The sequence below is a fragment of the Bactrocera latifrons genome, unplaced genomic scaffold (genome assembly GCF_001853355.1).
Source record: "Bactrocera latifrons isolate USDA-ARS-PBARC rearing strain unplaced genomic scaffold, ASM185335v1 scaffold_85, whole genome shotgun sequence".
NCBI lineage: Eukaryota > Metazoa > Arthropoda > Insecta > Diptera > Tephritidae > Bactrocera > Bactrocera latifrons.
The window spans coordinates 414223-431413 of NW_017537545.1; the positions used below are offsets into that span (position 1 = coordinate 414223).

Genomic DNA, 17191 nt, shown 5'->3' on the forward strand with positions numbered 1-17191 from the left:
GTAAGTTGCGACTTACTTCATTAGAAATAACGGTACTATGAATACGGTGCGGGCTTAAACTTTTTAAATGACGCTAAACCGTAAGGTATTTACAAGAAAATATGCATACCAAGAATTTTTGCCGTACCATTAGTAGAACATAAGTTATAGAGAAAACCGATTTTGCACATATAATTATTTGACTGAGGTATGTACGGATATGACACATATAGTGGTCCGATAGCGGCGGTTCCGACAAATGAGGAGTTTCGTGGGAAAAAAGGCAAAGTTCAAAATTTTAGATCGATACCTCAAAAGCGAAGGGACCAGTTTACGCTTAACTGAGCCATTGAGTTGGGGTTGTATTTGCCAAATGAGCAGAGATAGCTCACATCAGAAAGGAGCGGAGAACCACTACCAGTACGAATTGTAACCACTAACTACTTTCAATAAAGTGTTACCCGAATAATGCTTCTATGCTTTAGTACGAGAATTTAGTTATAAGATTATAAAGTATACAAAAGCATAATTAAATCGAGATCACTTCGGGATGACTAAAAAGCAAATAGTAGAAATTATTTTTGACTTTAGTATTCTAACCTTTCCAAGGGGAAGAAGTGCATTGTTGTCATATAACAATATTTTTAAGCAAAATGTATCCCTTATGTATAAATAACAAAAATATAACCCACTAAATGACGGAGTTGTGGAAGACGTTCAAAACGTTTATGAAAACAAAGAAGTAGCTGAAGATATTACTAGTTGTACCATGTCGAAAAAAGTAATTAAACTAGGATAAAATGAAATCAAATTTTGTGAGGTTCACAGTTTGAACCTCCAATATTTCGATATTGCGACTTAATTGCTCTCAAATTGACAAACATTTATTGTAAACACACAATCTGAATTGTTGTTCGGAATTACTAATGGCAATAACAACAACAGTGTTTATATTTATATTTCTTTGTAATATCATTTGGAATCAACCAAATCAATTGGAAATCACTTTGACAGCTCTTGACCGTGAACACAGTGTTATCCATGTAAATATTTATGTAAACAAAATACATATATATAAATTCATACATATGCCATATAAGTACTTATATTTGGTTACAACATTGTAAATAAAAGGGATGTTTTAATTTATTCTTATATTTGAAGGTGAAAATTGTAAATGTTGAATTTTAAAATTTATCCTCGACGAAGTTATGCAATCAGATGCATAATGAATGTGTTTATTATTACAACATATAAATATTGCAGTTACATAAGCATGTACATTTTTCTTGCAACGCAGATAAATTTGACTACATTTCCATTTAATTCACCTAACAAACAATATTTCTTCTAAGATTAATGAGTACATCTTCTAATGCTGATTCTTGCGATTTTACTTTTGCGCATTTGCCTTCATTTGGTGGCAGCTTAAGTTTAAATACATACTACTCTGACCAAAAAATAGTGAGAATTTGTTTATCATTTCAAAATTCTTAATTTATTCTTCAAATTCCATTCATTCATGTCGTCCACCTCAAAGTAATCCTCCTTGGCTCTAATACACGTCTTCCAATCTTTTTTCAATTTTCGAAAAGTCCATTTCCGAAATAAACTTTATTGCACTTCATGTCTTCAATTGACTCAAAACTGGTTTCCCGGAGCAGTAGTTTGAGTTTACTGAATAGCTAGAAGTCACATGGAGTTAAATCAGGGGAATGCTGTATGCGACGGTGCATGCACCACTCCTCGATATTTGAAGAAAATTGTCAACATAAACTTGATTTTTGACCTGATTTGACGTAATTTTTTTGGCTTCGGCTTACCTTTGATACGATATTCGGCCGATTGATCATCTGTTTCTGGGTCGCAAGCATAGGTCCAAGACTATTCCTCAGCAATAATATGTCGTAGTCGGAAAGCATTGTTTCAAACACGTTAATGGGACGCTGTTTTTCGAAAAAAATTGAATAATTTTGGAAGCAATCTTGCTTTCAGTTTCCTTAGGCCCAAATGATCTTTCCAAATGGTTTTCATTGATACTTCCGATATTCCAACAATGACAGTAAGTTCTCTGACTCGTCGATTCTCAAGCATCACTTCTTTTACTTCATTTACATCTGTACCAAGCGCTCTGTTAAAGGTATATAACTTTTGTAGGTAGGGCTATCAAACCATCTTCCAAGTAAAAACATTTGTTCGATAAAATTTAATAGATAAGGGAAGTTACAAAAAAAGAGCAACCTATTTTCTGCGAATTTTTGGTTCTCCACGTCAATATCAATCGCCTAAATGATAAATAGTTATAAGAAGACGGTTCTTCAAGTCTTACCGGACATGAAAATTGGATAAAACCGAGTAATAGGACTGCCAATTTGCTACTAAAGACAAGAACCTCCTCTTCAGGTGTCGAAAAACATTGATCGCTTAGTTTATTTGCGTGAAAGTGTTTTGTACGCGTACAACATCACATTTTGAACCATTCGTAAACCTGTCAAGAATTGTGTGGGATCCAATGTGACAAAAAAATTTCTGCTATCAAATGTTCATGCAATATTGAATGTATGCTGGTCTCACTAATACCTATAGTCGTTTAAATCTCACGATAGGTCCAATGCCGATCTTGCGATATCAGTTTCCGAGTTTCATTACCCAAAATTGAATTTGGTACTGTTGCTGAGCTAATCCATGTCAAAAGTTGTAGTAAAAAATCCTGTGAAAAAGTTCGTGGTTCAATTCCACTTTTTGGCCGAAATGAATATTTGAAGTTACTGTAACCAACACAAATACCGCTCGTTATTCAAAATGTGCTAAGTACGTATAATATCAAAAATATCAAGTTTTACGAAAAATTTGTGAGTTGCCAGATTGCAGCATTGTGGAAACCAAATCCCGAAATAGGTAAGTCGGTTGTCTCCAATGTCAGTCGTTGCAATATCGTTTTTTTTTTTTAATCTAAAGTCTTCTTATAGGAAGCCTATCACGATTTACCCTTAAGACCATACAAACTTTGGTAGCTGTAAGTGTTGAAGAAAAAAAAAAAAAAAACTATAATTATTTCGATTTAATTCTCCCCACTGTGCATTTAGACTTTAACTTTTCGTTCAATTCAATGCAACCACCCGGTTTTGTACTCTTCATGGCATCGAAGAGATCTCATAACTCAGCTTCATATAGAACAAAGCTTTCGAACCATTCGAAAATGCAGATTTACCAGATAAAAATATTTATATGTATGACTAAATAAATATTGGTATATCAGTGCTAGTCGTTTGGCATTACCATTTTGATAATCGAATCACTGGCGCGAATCCAGGGTGCAGAGCTGTCACAGCAATTCGCGAAAAAATTTATGAAATTACCTGAAAAACTTCAACAATTCGGGCGGCGATTGCGAATTAAACAGATGCGAAGCTCATATTGCAGAAATATTGTTTGTATACATACATATGTATATGTATGCAGATGTGTTTGGGCCACTGGCAACAGCGACACTCGTCAGCTGTGTTCGCCAACATTACATGAGTGAATTTATTATTGTTTTCTGTTAGCGGGAAATGCGAATTCGCGGCAATTGGAAATTGGCAGGTAACAGCACGCTGCACCCACAAACACACATTCATACATACATATCTCTGTATATATAATATGTATCTTATATGAAATGGTATTTGCCAGTATTTGGGTCGCATTTCCACTGCAACATTGCGTTGCCTCTGGACAAATGCGTCACAAAAGCTGCAGTCACATGCACACACCTCTACATAAATATGTATGTTTGCATGGTAATATACATATGTATGTATGTACATATATGCTGTGTGGCGCATTGTTTGGCCCAATGTTTTCATATGTAAATTCAATTCGAAAATTATTGTGTTGGCAGTTCATTGGCATCGAGCGTGGCTTATTGTGTGCGTTGCAGTTATGGCAAAGGGTTCGGCCGCTTCCGAAATTGGCATTTAACTGTGCACAAACTCGCTTTGAGCGCAGATACACACAAATATGTGTATGAAACTGTATATGCAGCTTACAGGCATAACTGGCTTTTATTGTTGTTATGAGAATTTATTACTTATATAACATATATTTGCTGGTATGAAAGCATTTGTCTTCTTCTTTATTGACGTAGACACCGATTATACGATTATAGCCAAGTTTACAAAAGCGCGTCAGTCGTTCCTCACTCTATCCTCAGATCTGGAGTGTTTTCGGTCTGTCGGACGGCTTGACCCAGCCATTGTTGCCATTGTCTCTTAATTCGTCGTACTATGTCTCGTACAGCTCACCGTTCCATCGACTGCGGTATTTACCATTACCACCTCAGAACCTTTCTCTCGAAAACTCGTAACGCCGTTTCATCAAATGTTGTCATCATCCATGCCTCTGCACAATATAGTAGGACGAAGATGACGAGTGACTTGTAGAATTTGGTCTTTGTTTGTCGAGAGAGAACTTTCCTTTTCAATTGCCTACTCAATTCGAAGTAGCACCTGTTAGCAAGAGTTATTCTGCGTTGAATTTCCAGACTGATTTTATTGTTGGTGGTAATACTGGTTCTAAGGTGGACGAAATTATCTACGACTTCGAAGCTATGACTGTCAACAGTGACGTGGGAGCCAAGTCACGAGAGCGAGAGGTTGTATGATGACGGAAGATATTTCATCTTCTCTTTCTTCACTACCAGACCCATTTGTTTCGCTTCCTTATCCAGTATGGAGAAAGCAGAACTATCTTCGAGGTTGTTGAGGTCAATGATATCGATATCATCGGCCTACAGTCTTATTAAAGATGGTTCCGTCTCTATTCAGATCTGTAGCTCGTATTATTTTAGGGAGTCGCCTTACATGAACCCTCGTTTAGTATTGATCGGCTCGGAGAGGTCCTTAAATTAAACATAGCGGCATTAAGGCTGCTCTCTTCGTGCTGTCAAAATTAGCTTTGAAAACGATGTGTGATGGTGTTGTTGATTTTTCGGGCCTAAAGCCACAATGATAACTTCCAATCAGTTTCTTGACGGCGGGCTTTATTCTTTCACATAGTACGCTCTACGGAACCTTATATGCGTTGTTGAGGAGGCTTATCCACGGTAGTTAGGCCAGATTGTGGGGTCCCCCTTTTCGTGGATTAGGCAGAGCACACTTAAATTCCAATCGTCAGGTGCATGCTCCTGAGCAGTTCTCCGAGGCCATATTTGAATTCATTTATGTCAATTAGTGTGTGAAAAAAAAAAACATACAACAAGTTTGAATATAATGCAGACAGTTAGGTATGTTGTAAAAAACACGAACACACGATTTGTGAGGTACAAAACATACACCGAAGGTCGTGAGATTATTGAAAGCTTACTACGGTGCTTGAAAATTGACGTACTAGCATTAGAAGGATAGCAGAGGATCCTAAAATATCTGTTATGAATCGATTCAACACATTTTGGTTAATGTTTTGGGTACGAGGCGTGTTCAGCATAGACTAGATCTTTTGCGATGTCGGATAGAGGTCCCAAACGAGCTGCTTGACCATAGATTCATCAAATGTACTAATACTAGTAACAGGACGTAGCGAATGTCATGAGTCGAAACCGTAAAAGCGCCTTACTTTTACTTATAGTGGGTACGAGATCACACAGGCATCGATGCCAATAAGAGAGTGTACGATATTGCCCAGAGTTGTGTACGGCTGTGACTCGAAAGTGATAAACACATGCATTGTCTTTACAACGATCTGGACAGAAGTATGGAAGGAAAATCAAAATGCAATAGTCATGTGTAAAACGGTATATTATAAATACATAATGTTCCTACTGGCACTCGAAGGAAGAGACTGTAGGAACATTAACTGGTCACTGTCTGGTCAAGGCATACGATAGAAAATAGAGACAGATCGATAAGATTTCAAGAAATGTCAAGAGCAAAGTGCCAGAGAAACGATAATTATTTTCTGTGCACTTTTCCCGCATTGATAAGGCAACGCTTTAAGCTTTTGGAGGGTCCACAATAAGGAACACTGGAAGAGGTATGGGGTCGTATTGAGCCTGTTGAAATTTGTGTCGAGTGTCGGCATTCTAAATGACGACTATTATCTTGGTCTACGTAACGGTACACCATCTGGTAACGCTAAAAACCAAAACTCTATGTGTGGCTCATTAACCTACCAGACGAACCCATAATCATATCTCTCATTCTCACGAAGAAAAACTTCAGTAAAAAATATTTTGTGGTTATAACAATTATATTTTAATGGAAGTTTTCATTTTGGTAACAAGCTTTTCTTTTGGGTTTCGTATTTTCAAAGCTACTGGGATCTATTGCGCATAGGTAGATCTCAGGCCACCTCCTATCAAGCTGCTGATATACTGCAGTTTCTTCAGGCAGAAGCCTGTCTGGCTTAATCTTGAACTTGGCTTACATATTTTAGAGTTTCTTAGTTCAAGAGACTGGATGAAGTATCAGAAATAGATATCAAGTCTCTATTGTACCTCCCAATTATAATCACAAAGGACCCGTGTAAAAATAATATTGTGTCTAATTTGAAATTTTGACGTCATTATTTAAACAATTCGTAATTCATTCAACGTCTGAAAAGAATGTTGGTCGTTCTTTGTAATAATGCTAATTGTTACCAAGGATAATGGAGAATTACACAATGAAGCCTTCAGAAGCAATTCATAGGAAATGATAATTGCTTAACTGTTTCTGTTTCATTAAGTAAGTAATTGGCAAATGTTGTTTGTGAATTGATTTGGTTGAAACAATATTTCTCACTAAAAATAAATATTTGAAGAGGACAGCCGGCAGAGTAATAGATTTCGAACAACACACACTGCCATTGCTAAGTTACAGTTAAATTAGAACAGCACACTTCAGAAATTTATTTTCAAAGCAAATTCATTGCAGCTGTTATTTTACCGAAATTGCGAGTGTGAGCGGCGAAGGAAGCTTCCATGAAAGCAAGAGCCTCCGATTTCGTCCTCGAGTTTTATTTATAAAACAACATTCTTGCAACAAGAAACACGCACAACCGGCACTCACTCGCTTAGGCATGCTCGTGTCGCAATGCGTTTAAGTAAGTTTTGTTGTTGGCAGTTCTCTTGCTGTCAGTTCCGTTGGGTTCACAATGCACCGACGAGGAGGTAATCATGAAAAAAATTGCCCAAGTCGTTAAGCATTTCAGTCAAGCAGCCAACAAGAGAGACTCTTTATGTAGCACATGTAGGAAGTTGTGAAACAGGTTTGCAGACGAAGTAGCATAGTAAAAGAGAATGCGGAGAGTTCTCCAATGCAACTTGCTGTAGAAAAAATGCTGCAGACAAAGGAGGCAGTAAAATTGCGGAAAATGGCAGGAGTTGCAACGCAACTCTTTTTCAGACAACATAAGTTATGCTTAACTGTAATGCACCTACGTAAAGCTCTTAAATTTTGTTTTTGTTTCAAAAGAAAATTTCTTAACGAATTGCGCGATTTTTTTACGATGAGAACTTTATGGTACTTGTGCTAAAAGAAAGCATCCTTATTAACACATAAAGTTGTCATTAAAATGGTTGAGATGGTTCCCACTCAGTTAATTAATTAAAATTTAACAATAGATTACATGGAGCATAGTTGTTCCATGTTTTATGAAGTGAAGATGGCAACTAGTGGAGAAAATGGTAAGGATCTCCTGCCGTAAAGTAAACAAGTCAACACACTATTGTTTCAGTTCTCATATCGGTGTTGAAAGTTAAAACTTCACTGTTGTAGAGAATTTGTCCTTCTGGAAGTTAACATGTTACTGCATCAAACTAAGTGCGTTGGATATAAGCGAACTTCTCTCTCGATCAACATGATAACATTCATAGTTTAAATGTCTCAGCGCCAAATTATCCGAATATCTGGTAAAATATCTGGTAAAAATTATGAACAAAAGTTAGATCCGAAGGCAGCACGTTTCTGCGAGAGCAGTTTTCAGTGCAAGATTTATGGCAGCTTTTGACTGCTGCTTGATTTTAGAATGAAAGAAGGTATTTAGCCCTTATATGCAACCTCACTTAGTGATAAAACACTGCTATGGACTCAGCTAAAATCGGCACAGAACTAGAGGAATATATTTTTCCATTTTAACAAGACTTTTTAGGATCGTGAGTCAAAAGGGAATCTTGTTATCTTATTGACGAAGCGATTCAGCCAGAAATAAGCCTCATTGCCGAAGAGGATTTTTTGATGGAAATACGTATCATTTTCCAGTTCTTGCTCAGCCCAATTCATGAACATGACGATTTTGGTGGCCAAGCTGCTTCATTTCTTGCATCAATTTAAATCATGTAAGAATGTAGGAAAAGATCTTTTCACAAAATTCGCCACAGCGACGTTACAGTGATGCCCAAAACTTGAGAACGACGTGTGAGAGACTGATTTAGGTTTCCTCAATTGATGCGCTAGAGGCAGCAATATTCTCGGCACTACGGGCACTTCTTTGTCTCACTGGCACGGGAACATTTTGTACTGGGCCTGTGGATTAAAAATTTTCCGCTAGACGCTTAATTGTTGATCTGATAGGACGATTATGACGACTATAAATTGGACGTAGCGCTACTAAAGTTGAGGCCACTGACTCCGAATTTCGGTAGCAAATTTTATTAATTTTGACTCGTTGTTCATCGTAAGTCTTTCCATAATAAAGTGGCAGCCTTCACTAAGGCGAAATATCAAAAGAGCGGTAAAAAATATGGCGTCGTTTGGTGTTGCTATTCGCCTACTTTTGTAGCGTTTTTAATGTAAAATTTGTTATATTCATCTGTCGACTAACTTAACTAACCTAACTTAACTTGTGCTACAGTGGTGTATTTTTACTTTACGAGCGACTTGAGATCTATTTTTTATACTTCACTTAATCCCTTCAACTGTGAAGCTTCTAGTTATCTAAGAAAAATTCTAAATAATGCTGGACAGAAACATATGGTCTTATGACCATTTCCCTCGCCTGGCTCGCTTGTGATGCCAGTAAGTTGTGGCCTGTGGCTTGGTCTGCAGTGCTTTTGAGACCGTGTGAGTAAAAAACTTGCCTGTATGTGGTTAAGGCATTGCATATGATCCCTCTGTCAGCGTTTACGGAAAATTCATTGTTTTCGTGTTTAGTGACTTCCTTCTTTCCTGTATTGATATGGTAGCCAGAAGAAATATAACTTTAAGCAGAAGAATCGGATTCGGCTATGGGATCAAGGGAATCCAATTTATTTTTGTTTTTTATTGTAAATTTAATTTTAATGGCGTTTTCTCATTTAGTAAGGTATTTTATCTGACCCGCAATGAACGCAAGTTCGAAGCAACTATGATATTACCATTAATTTAAAAGCATTGACAATTCGTCATTAACACATTCGCAAGTCATAAATTTCATGCGGCTTTAACCAGATTATCGCACAAAACTTTCAATTAAATCAACTGTATGCAAACACACAAACACATATGCGCATATGTCTACATGGATGTACTTAAGTGCCTGCCAATGAAGCGCCGGATGTGGTCACGTCTGTATGTAAACGTACGGCAAAAAGTGGAAAATGCAATAGGGAAAGCAAAAGAAAGTGTTTGTTTGTATTTAAAGTAGAAATGTCAGACGAATGCATGTGAATACGAATGTAAATATGCTTATGTCATGTAGTTGTAAAGTAACTTCCACATAAATAGTGAAGCAAACAAGTTTTGCACGTGCTTAAAACACGAGAAGTTAAATTTTTAAAACCATTTTATCGCTTGCAAACTTGTGAGCTTTAATGTTCACACCACACATAAAACATATGCTCACGCATTAAACAAACGACCGAGCAGACGAGTGTGTGTTGAATTTGTGCAACGATCAGGCTTTGAAGAGGAATGTGACGCGCTTCAAGCTATGCACACATGATAAGATTAAATGAGAAGCCGTAAATCCAAAAAGAAACCACATGATGATACCAAATTTCTTGCAAATGTCTTCTGAAGTATGGAAGTTTACTTTTAATTTTCCGTATAAATCAAATGTGGACCAAGTGCTTTCCTGTAATTAAATCGGATATATAGATGAGAGTGGCAGAGAGTTTATTGATTTACAATTAGTTTTTAGCGTTTCAAAGTGTTAGAAATTAATTAAACATATTTTATAAATCTTTTATAACAGACTACATCTAAAACGCCGTAATACTTTCTCTTATAGTTGTCGAATGAGTCTCCACTCCATCTATTAAATTACTCTGCAATATAGATCACTGCATGGCGGAACCTGCAATTGGCTCTTTTTTTATTTTAACACATTTGCGAGTGATTTGTGAAAACGAAGTTTAGAGGTTTCAGGCTATCAGGCCACTGTATTGTTTTCCAAGCGGAGGTGTGTGCTATTAACCTAGCAGTAGATATGCAGTCTCCTTCAGAGTGGTCTGCATTCACTGTCATAGCCGATGGGCTACATTGGCTTTGAGCTCGCTGACTGTGTTAATTTAAATGTCTCAGAATTCCAAACCACGACCATATCGGTTTATTCTACTTTCGGAAATATAAGTATTATTACAATATATAGTCCACCTATACACAATATCAAAAAGGACTTGTATACAGAACTTATTCTAAAACATCATGGGAAATTCATCATGTGTGGTGGCTTTTACGCAAAACACTTCTATTGGGGTTCAAGAGTTACCATGCCAAAGGAGAGAGAGAGCTCCTTAAAGCGGCTATAGCCCCTGGGTGCTACTTCATGTCTACTGGCAAGTCGACTCACTGGCCTTCCGACCTGATCGCCTTTTTCATCACTCCGCAAATGTATCAAGCCTTCATTACCATGGAGAATTAACTAACTGGACTTAATATTTTTGCCAGTAATCTCTATTCCTAAATCGCTATCTTAAAGAAGTCGACATACCGCCTTAACTATCTTTCTAATAGATATACGGATAGGGAGTTATGCTCTACAAAACTTTTGATTTCAAATTGAATATAACAACTGAAAGATATTTTAGAAAAACATACATTCACGAAAACTATTCAAGGAGAGGTACTCTTTCTTCGAAACAAAAAAGCTTCTACGCTGAATATTGCTCAGAAATTTTAGATCTCATAAAGAAAAATAAAACTATGTAAAAAATGGCAAATCACGAGATTTGCTCTATACAAAACGGAACTAAACAATTTAACTAAGCACCAAAAAACATATATTTACGAATTAAAACATTTCTAATTATGTTGAGAAATTAACGCACAACTAAAATACTGATTAATCTCTGTGCAAAGCTGTAAAAAATATTAGGAATCCAATATTGTCGAATTCATCCCTCAGAAAGTCAAATGGAAGCTGGGCAAAAAAACTATGAAGTAAAAGGAGAAATTTTTTCGGAGAAACTAACTTTAACGTTTAGTCCTTTTGTCTTCCATTGGTACTTTACCGTTACTGTAAGCATCCCAATATGTAGGTAAAATCCAACCAGCAACAAATATGGAAGTGAAATGGCTCCCGGCTTCGATTTGGTGACTGCTGATGTACTAAAAAATCTAACGCGAAAAGCATCAACAAAGTTTACATCGATAATGAATGCTTCTTAGATACGTCCCATTGTCATGAGAGGTATCTGAAATCGTCATATTGTCCCATTCACTGACGCATATTTTGCTCAAGCTACTTGTATCAGTAATTACAAAGTATACATTCAAAGTATAAGAAGACAGAACATAATTTAAGAAGAATCGCTTTATATCGATTTATCAATTTTGATTTAAATCTCAACAAAAATTCCAAAATAAAGTTCTGCGAAAAATTGTAAATGCCCGTGGTACATACGCAATTCCGATGTACATCGCAATCTTCACATAAAAAAATGTTTCTGGCATCGAAACATGCCACAAGGTTACAAAATCGTGTAAACAGTGAGGCCCGAGAACTAGGAGAGACTAGAAATAGAATATGCGCATACTAAAATCAACAACGCTTCAACACCTCCTAAGGAAATAATAAATATTTTAATATTTAGTTTTAAACCAAAGCTTAGTTGTTAAAAAAACTTCTTACTGTCAGCGAGCTCAAGGCTTGCGCCTCAAAGTTCAAAAGCAGAAGGTCGTATAAAAATATAATGAAATTGAATAAATACATACGATAGCATGGCTGGATATGATCGCATTGTGGAGATAGGTTACGCAGCTATTATTCTATATTTGAAAACTTTAATTTCAGCTTTCGATACTTTTGAAAAATAATTAATAATTCCGTACACATAGTAATTATTATTAATTAGAATTAGAGATTTGCTTAGGCACAAAGCAGTAAAATTATTTTGTTCTTATTTGAATCGCGCAATCAGGTGGAACTGGGGTTTCATGCTCGGTTGGGCAGAGCTTTAAGAAATTTTAGTCATGCCGATACAATTAGCACAAATACCAGTACATACATATGTACTTAAATGTGTTTGAACAAGTTTTAATTCTAATTAGCATATGAGCAAGTCACTTGTAATTAAGTTGTAAATTTTACTTATTTTTGCCGTTTAGAATAAAATATTAGATTAAAGTACGTGTATATTTGATATTTATTATTTTTACGACTTCATATTTTCTGCCTAATGCACCAGTTTGAAAGCATAATAGCCAAGCTTTCAAAATTATAAGCACAAAATGAATTTATTGCCACGTACTTGTACATATGCACATACATATCTATTATTTTAGTTGCCGAGATGCTCGTAAATTGTAAAATATATTGAATTCATAAATTGTTGATGTTTTGTTTGCAAACACAAATCTTTCTCTGGACAGCTGAGTGCGTGTGTAACTCTGTAAGAGTGAACAAGTTCAAGGTTTTCAAACCGACTAGCTTAGACTTGCACACATCGAATAAACATACATACTTGTACATATGTACATATAACCGTCGCAGCAAAGTGCCCAATTAAGAGATTAATCAATTTTAATTTCAATCCATTAAATTTATTATTTAGATCTCTCGATAAACAGCAGAGTGTTCTTAGATTACATAACCATTAAAATTTTGCGACTTTTACACGCCACACAAGCGATTTTATTAAGTCAATTACTTAGCCACAAGCTAACAGCTAATGAATCACGGCCGCTTTTTTGTAATGAGATTACTTTTCTTCTGTTCTCTCTCTTTATCCCTCTCTGTCGCTCAGAAGATCCAAAGAGCTCACGTACAACTACGTGGATCGCGTTCGTTTGGCTGAGCATTCGCTGCAACAAGATTATAGATGCCCGACGCGCGGTTCCGGCTGGCGGCACAACAATAAATCCATCTCGCACTTGGACTTGGCCACAAGCTGTCACAGCACAGCTTTCGGACCAAGTCATTGGCCACATAATCGTCAGTTGCGTCATTCGCGTTCGTTAGATTATGCACATCTAACGGAACGTTGCAAGGACCCATTGGATATAGCGGAATTCTATTGGCGTTTAGATCCAGATGGTGATGCCTTATATGAAGATGAGTATGAAGACGAAGTGCCCGATGAGGAGAACGAATTAATAACCCATTATAACGGAGAGAAGTCATATCGCGATTATAACTACGGTGAGTATCAATACCCTATATTAATATAAAGCTTCATCACCTTAAAAATAAGCTTATGAGTCAATATAAGCATGCCAACGCATATTTTAATTGACTTTCTGTAAATTGGCTTTTCAGTTCTGACGCATTTTTAATGCTAGATTGTCAGAGTGTTTCGGCATCATTTCAAAAGTTTCAGATCTTTTCGTACAAGTCACTTCATGCCCAAAACTTTAACCAATAGTGTTGATATCCAAAAACTTACCGATCTAAACGGGGTTAGACCTCCGACCGCCATTTAAAGTGAAATCATTAACGCCTTCACCGACTTCCTCTCAGAGAATGGCCTACTTGGAATCAAATCACAACCCATTGTAGTCGAATAGCTCGAGTAGCCGCGATAATCCAGAGGGACCCTTGCGCAGCTTCGTTCTGGACGATGTAGCAGGTTAAATTCCTTATTATACAGAATCGATCCGACATATCAAATATATGCAAAGTGTCCCCAGAAGACACTAACTCTCTTTGCATGCCCTGCTAACTCTATACATCTGACATCCTTTTTCCTATGGTCCGAACCCGTCAAAATGGCACATTTTCAAGGCCTACCGTTGGATGTCCTCGGTGACAACTTATCTAATCCTTATGGGTTTAGGTACCTGTTACAATAACAACAGATGCTGACATCCTTCGATCAGATGGTATAAAGTAATGTAAATACAACGTTAAGTTGTTATGATCCATACTGTAGTGCTGTAAAATTACTGGTTTAACCAGAAGATTTGTGCAAAGTGGTAATGACGAATTCCCGAACTGTGTTATTGTTATTTGAGTGTTACTTCCCAGACATAATTAATTCTTAAACCTTTGATGGAAGTCAGGCATTTATGCAGTAAGCATACAAGTTCCGGAATACTACTGCCTACATCGGACTAAAATATTCCACTTGACAAGTCTGGAAATGAGAAGCTATTCGTTTCTCTCACAGATTTCTGTCGACTCCTAAAGAACAGAGTCTACGGTAAAGAGTCTGTGCAAACCTATGGTAGATCGAGTTTACCTTTGCGAGATCCCTTGAAAAAATTGGTCGCACATTTCTTCAGTTCAAATAGCGCTCTAGTTGAGATCACATCTTCAGATTCCAGTCCCATATTTGAGGACTAATTGGATGAAAGCCGTCAGTAGCTAAATACATTTGTATATCAATTCTAATAATTCTAATATTTATTGGCGAAATAAATTTATCTATCTAATTTTTATCTCTTTTCCTACATTTATTTATTTTTATCGTTCAGCTGAGGGTAATTACCACACCGCACACGCTAACAACAGTCAGCTTCTACATCCGCCGCATCTCCATCATAGTAGCGGTAGCAGCGGTGGCGCTGGCAACAACAATTTAGTTAAACCGAATACAGCGACACCGTCGGCAGCAACTTTGCAAGGTTTCGATTTCGGCAGTGAGTCGTGCAGTTTGCGTCGATCGCGCAGCTTAGCCGTAATTCGTGAAGAGACATTTAGCGACTTGCAAATTACAACCGCCAACAATAGCCGACGATCGCAGTTGATACCGCGAGCGCGCATCGTGAATCGGGGCTTCATACGAGAACGCGAGCGGTAAGTAAATATGAAGTGTTATTTGAGCGGAAAAAAGGGAACTGAAAAGGCAAATCGCGACTGAAGTGCACTCAAATTGACCATACAATCTATTGTAAATATTTTACTTTTATAATTACTTTCGTTATACCCAACTACATATTTCACGGCAAGGGGAGTTGTGAGATGTGAAGAAATTTCTTAAATATTCAGATTTACTTTAGTAGTATTAGGCGTTGTCATCAAATCATGTGCTGCATGTTTCTTCTTGGTACAATACGTTGGCGAAAGCCGAAAACTAGGCCGAGATGTAGAGTTTGTACTAGAGTACTAGTGGCAAATATTCTACCACATGATATTACAGTGGTGACTTGAAGTGGAAATAATTTAGGACAATTTCTTCAGTTAATACTCCGGTCCTATAAGTGGTCCTATAAGTAATTAGCATTCCGGTCACCATTGTGCTGATATAATAGATGCAGATACGCGACATACCCTCATAAGACCGTCCATTAAACTGCGGCCTTATGAATTTTTAAATTACCCAGGGAACTTTTATAACTTGAGTAGAAAAACTCTTCGATGTGGGGTACAGTAAGTAGCAGTAGTGATAACAAAAAGTCTAAAGGATGAAAAAGTTACCGGATTGCTTGAATTCGTACTGCCGCAGACTCGGAAGATGCGAAGTATGTTGCCTTCTGTGGTAGATTCTAAGGCGTTCAGCGAAAAGTAGTAGAATCCTAATAAAAAGTCGCATAGAACAACTGGTGTTGTGATGGATTGTTAGCATGATAAAGAGGATATGTTCGATCGTCGCTTATACGAAATTTGGCAACGTTGTGTTATTCAAAAATAAGTGATTAATGTGGTAGTGGCCTAAGTGAGGTTATGCACGAGAATAGCAAAAAATTGACAGAGTTCACATGGTAAAGRGAGTATGAATGTGTGGTCGTTGAGATATTCTGCATGCCTATCCTGTAATTTCCGTCGGACTGTCTGTGCTGATACCCGTACACCATGATTTTGCTCAATTTGGGCTCTAATTTCACTCCAGGTCAAAAAAGGATCTACCTTGCTCATCCGTACTATCGGCCTGTCGTCGTTAGGAGTTGTTTTTCTGGGTTTTTTACGGGGCAGATTTTCAAAAGTCTTATGTTTTTTAAAATATTGTAAAGCATTCTTAACCTTTCCCCTAGAAAAGGTTAAATATTCCACTACTTTCGCAATATTTTTGAACTTTTGGTAACATTCCCATATGACTCTTCTTTCACATGGAACTGTACTCTTGTTTTTACCCATTGTTTAGAAAATTTTCAAAAAACGTTTTTAAATTAAATGGAACCAATAAACGTTTCACTTTTTTAATAATTTTTTTTTACACAGACAGTGATTGCAAAGCTTTTGTAACACTGGCTTAATTATATGAGCACACGCGACTAGATCAACTGCGAGTTTATTTTCATTTTTTCGCCAACCACGATACTTATTTCTCTGAATATGATCTTAGTAACTTCCTAACATATAACGGAACTTTTTTGCATACCGTTATACAAATGAAAAGCTAATTCCTGTCTCTTATACACATCTAGATGTGTATAAGAGACAGGTGGCGGTGAGATTGAGAAATACATGTGTAAAAAAATCGTTTCTAGCAACTCCCAAGTGAATAGCGCTCGGATAACTTTCCTCACTTGCGTGATCTTCTACACATGGCTCCATCCTCCTCGTAAGCGGTGTCTATGGCAATAAAAAAAAAAAGAATTCCATGATACTTTTACGATTTCATTTTACGTTTGCACAGAGAAATGCTAATCGGACACTCGAAACCTCAAAGCTTACCTAAACTAAATAAGGGTTTATAAAGACGAAGTCACTTCGATCTCCAATTATTTAAAAACTCTATGAACTCCTAACATTTGGTGGTAGATTTAGACCCCATTTTACAGCATTTTCTAACATCTGAGAAAGCCGTACATACTCGTATTTGTGCCGAATGAAGAGTATTTTATGACTTTTTTTTGCTTTTCCCATCTTACAAGTATACCGAATTTTAAGATCGTTTAATATTACTTAGCTTCAATTGTTTACTAGTTTTTAACCACTTTTTATTTTACCGACT

At 36.9% G+C, this 17191-nt stretch overlaps 2 protein-coding genes across 6 annotated transcripts in view; one reads left to right on the forward strand and one right to left on the reverse strand.

Annotated features, from left to right (window-relative positions):
- LOC108977199 (calcium uniporter protein, mitochondrial) overlaps nucleotides 1-17191 on the reverse strand; it is a 165365-nt gene that overhangs the window by 64740 nt on the left and 83434 nt on the right. The gene's annotated exons all lie outside the window — the stretch shown is intronic.
- Nucleotides 1-17191, forward strand: part of LOC108977198 — a 90412-nt gene that overhangs the window by 55328 nt on the left and 17893 nt on the right. For 4 of the 5 annotated variants that reach the window (XM_018946773.1, XM_018946772.1, XM_018946771.1 and 1 more), the window contains 2 exons: nucleotides 13103-13497; nucleotides 14772-15093. In XM_018946773.1, coding sequence (XP_018802318.1) covers nucleotides 13103-13497; nucleotides 14772-15093 — 717 coding nt within the window. The remainder of the gene's footprint in view (nucleotides 1-13102; nucleotides 13498-14771; nucleotides 15094-17191) is intronic. The other variant, XM_018946775.1, reaches the window with a different exon arrangement.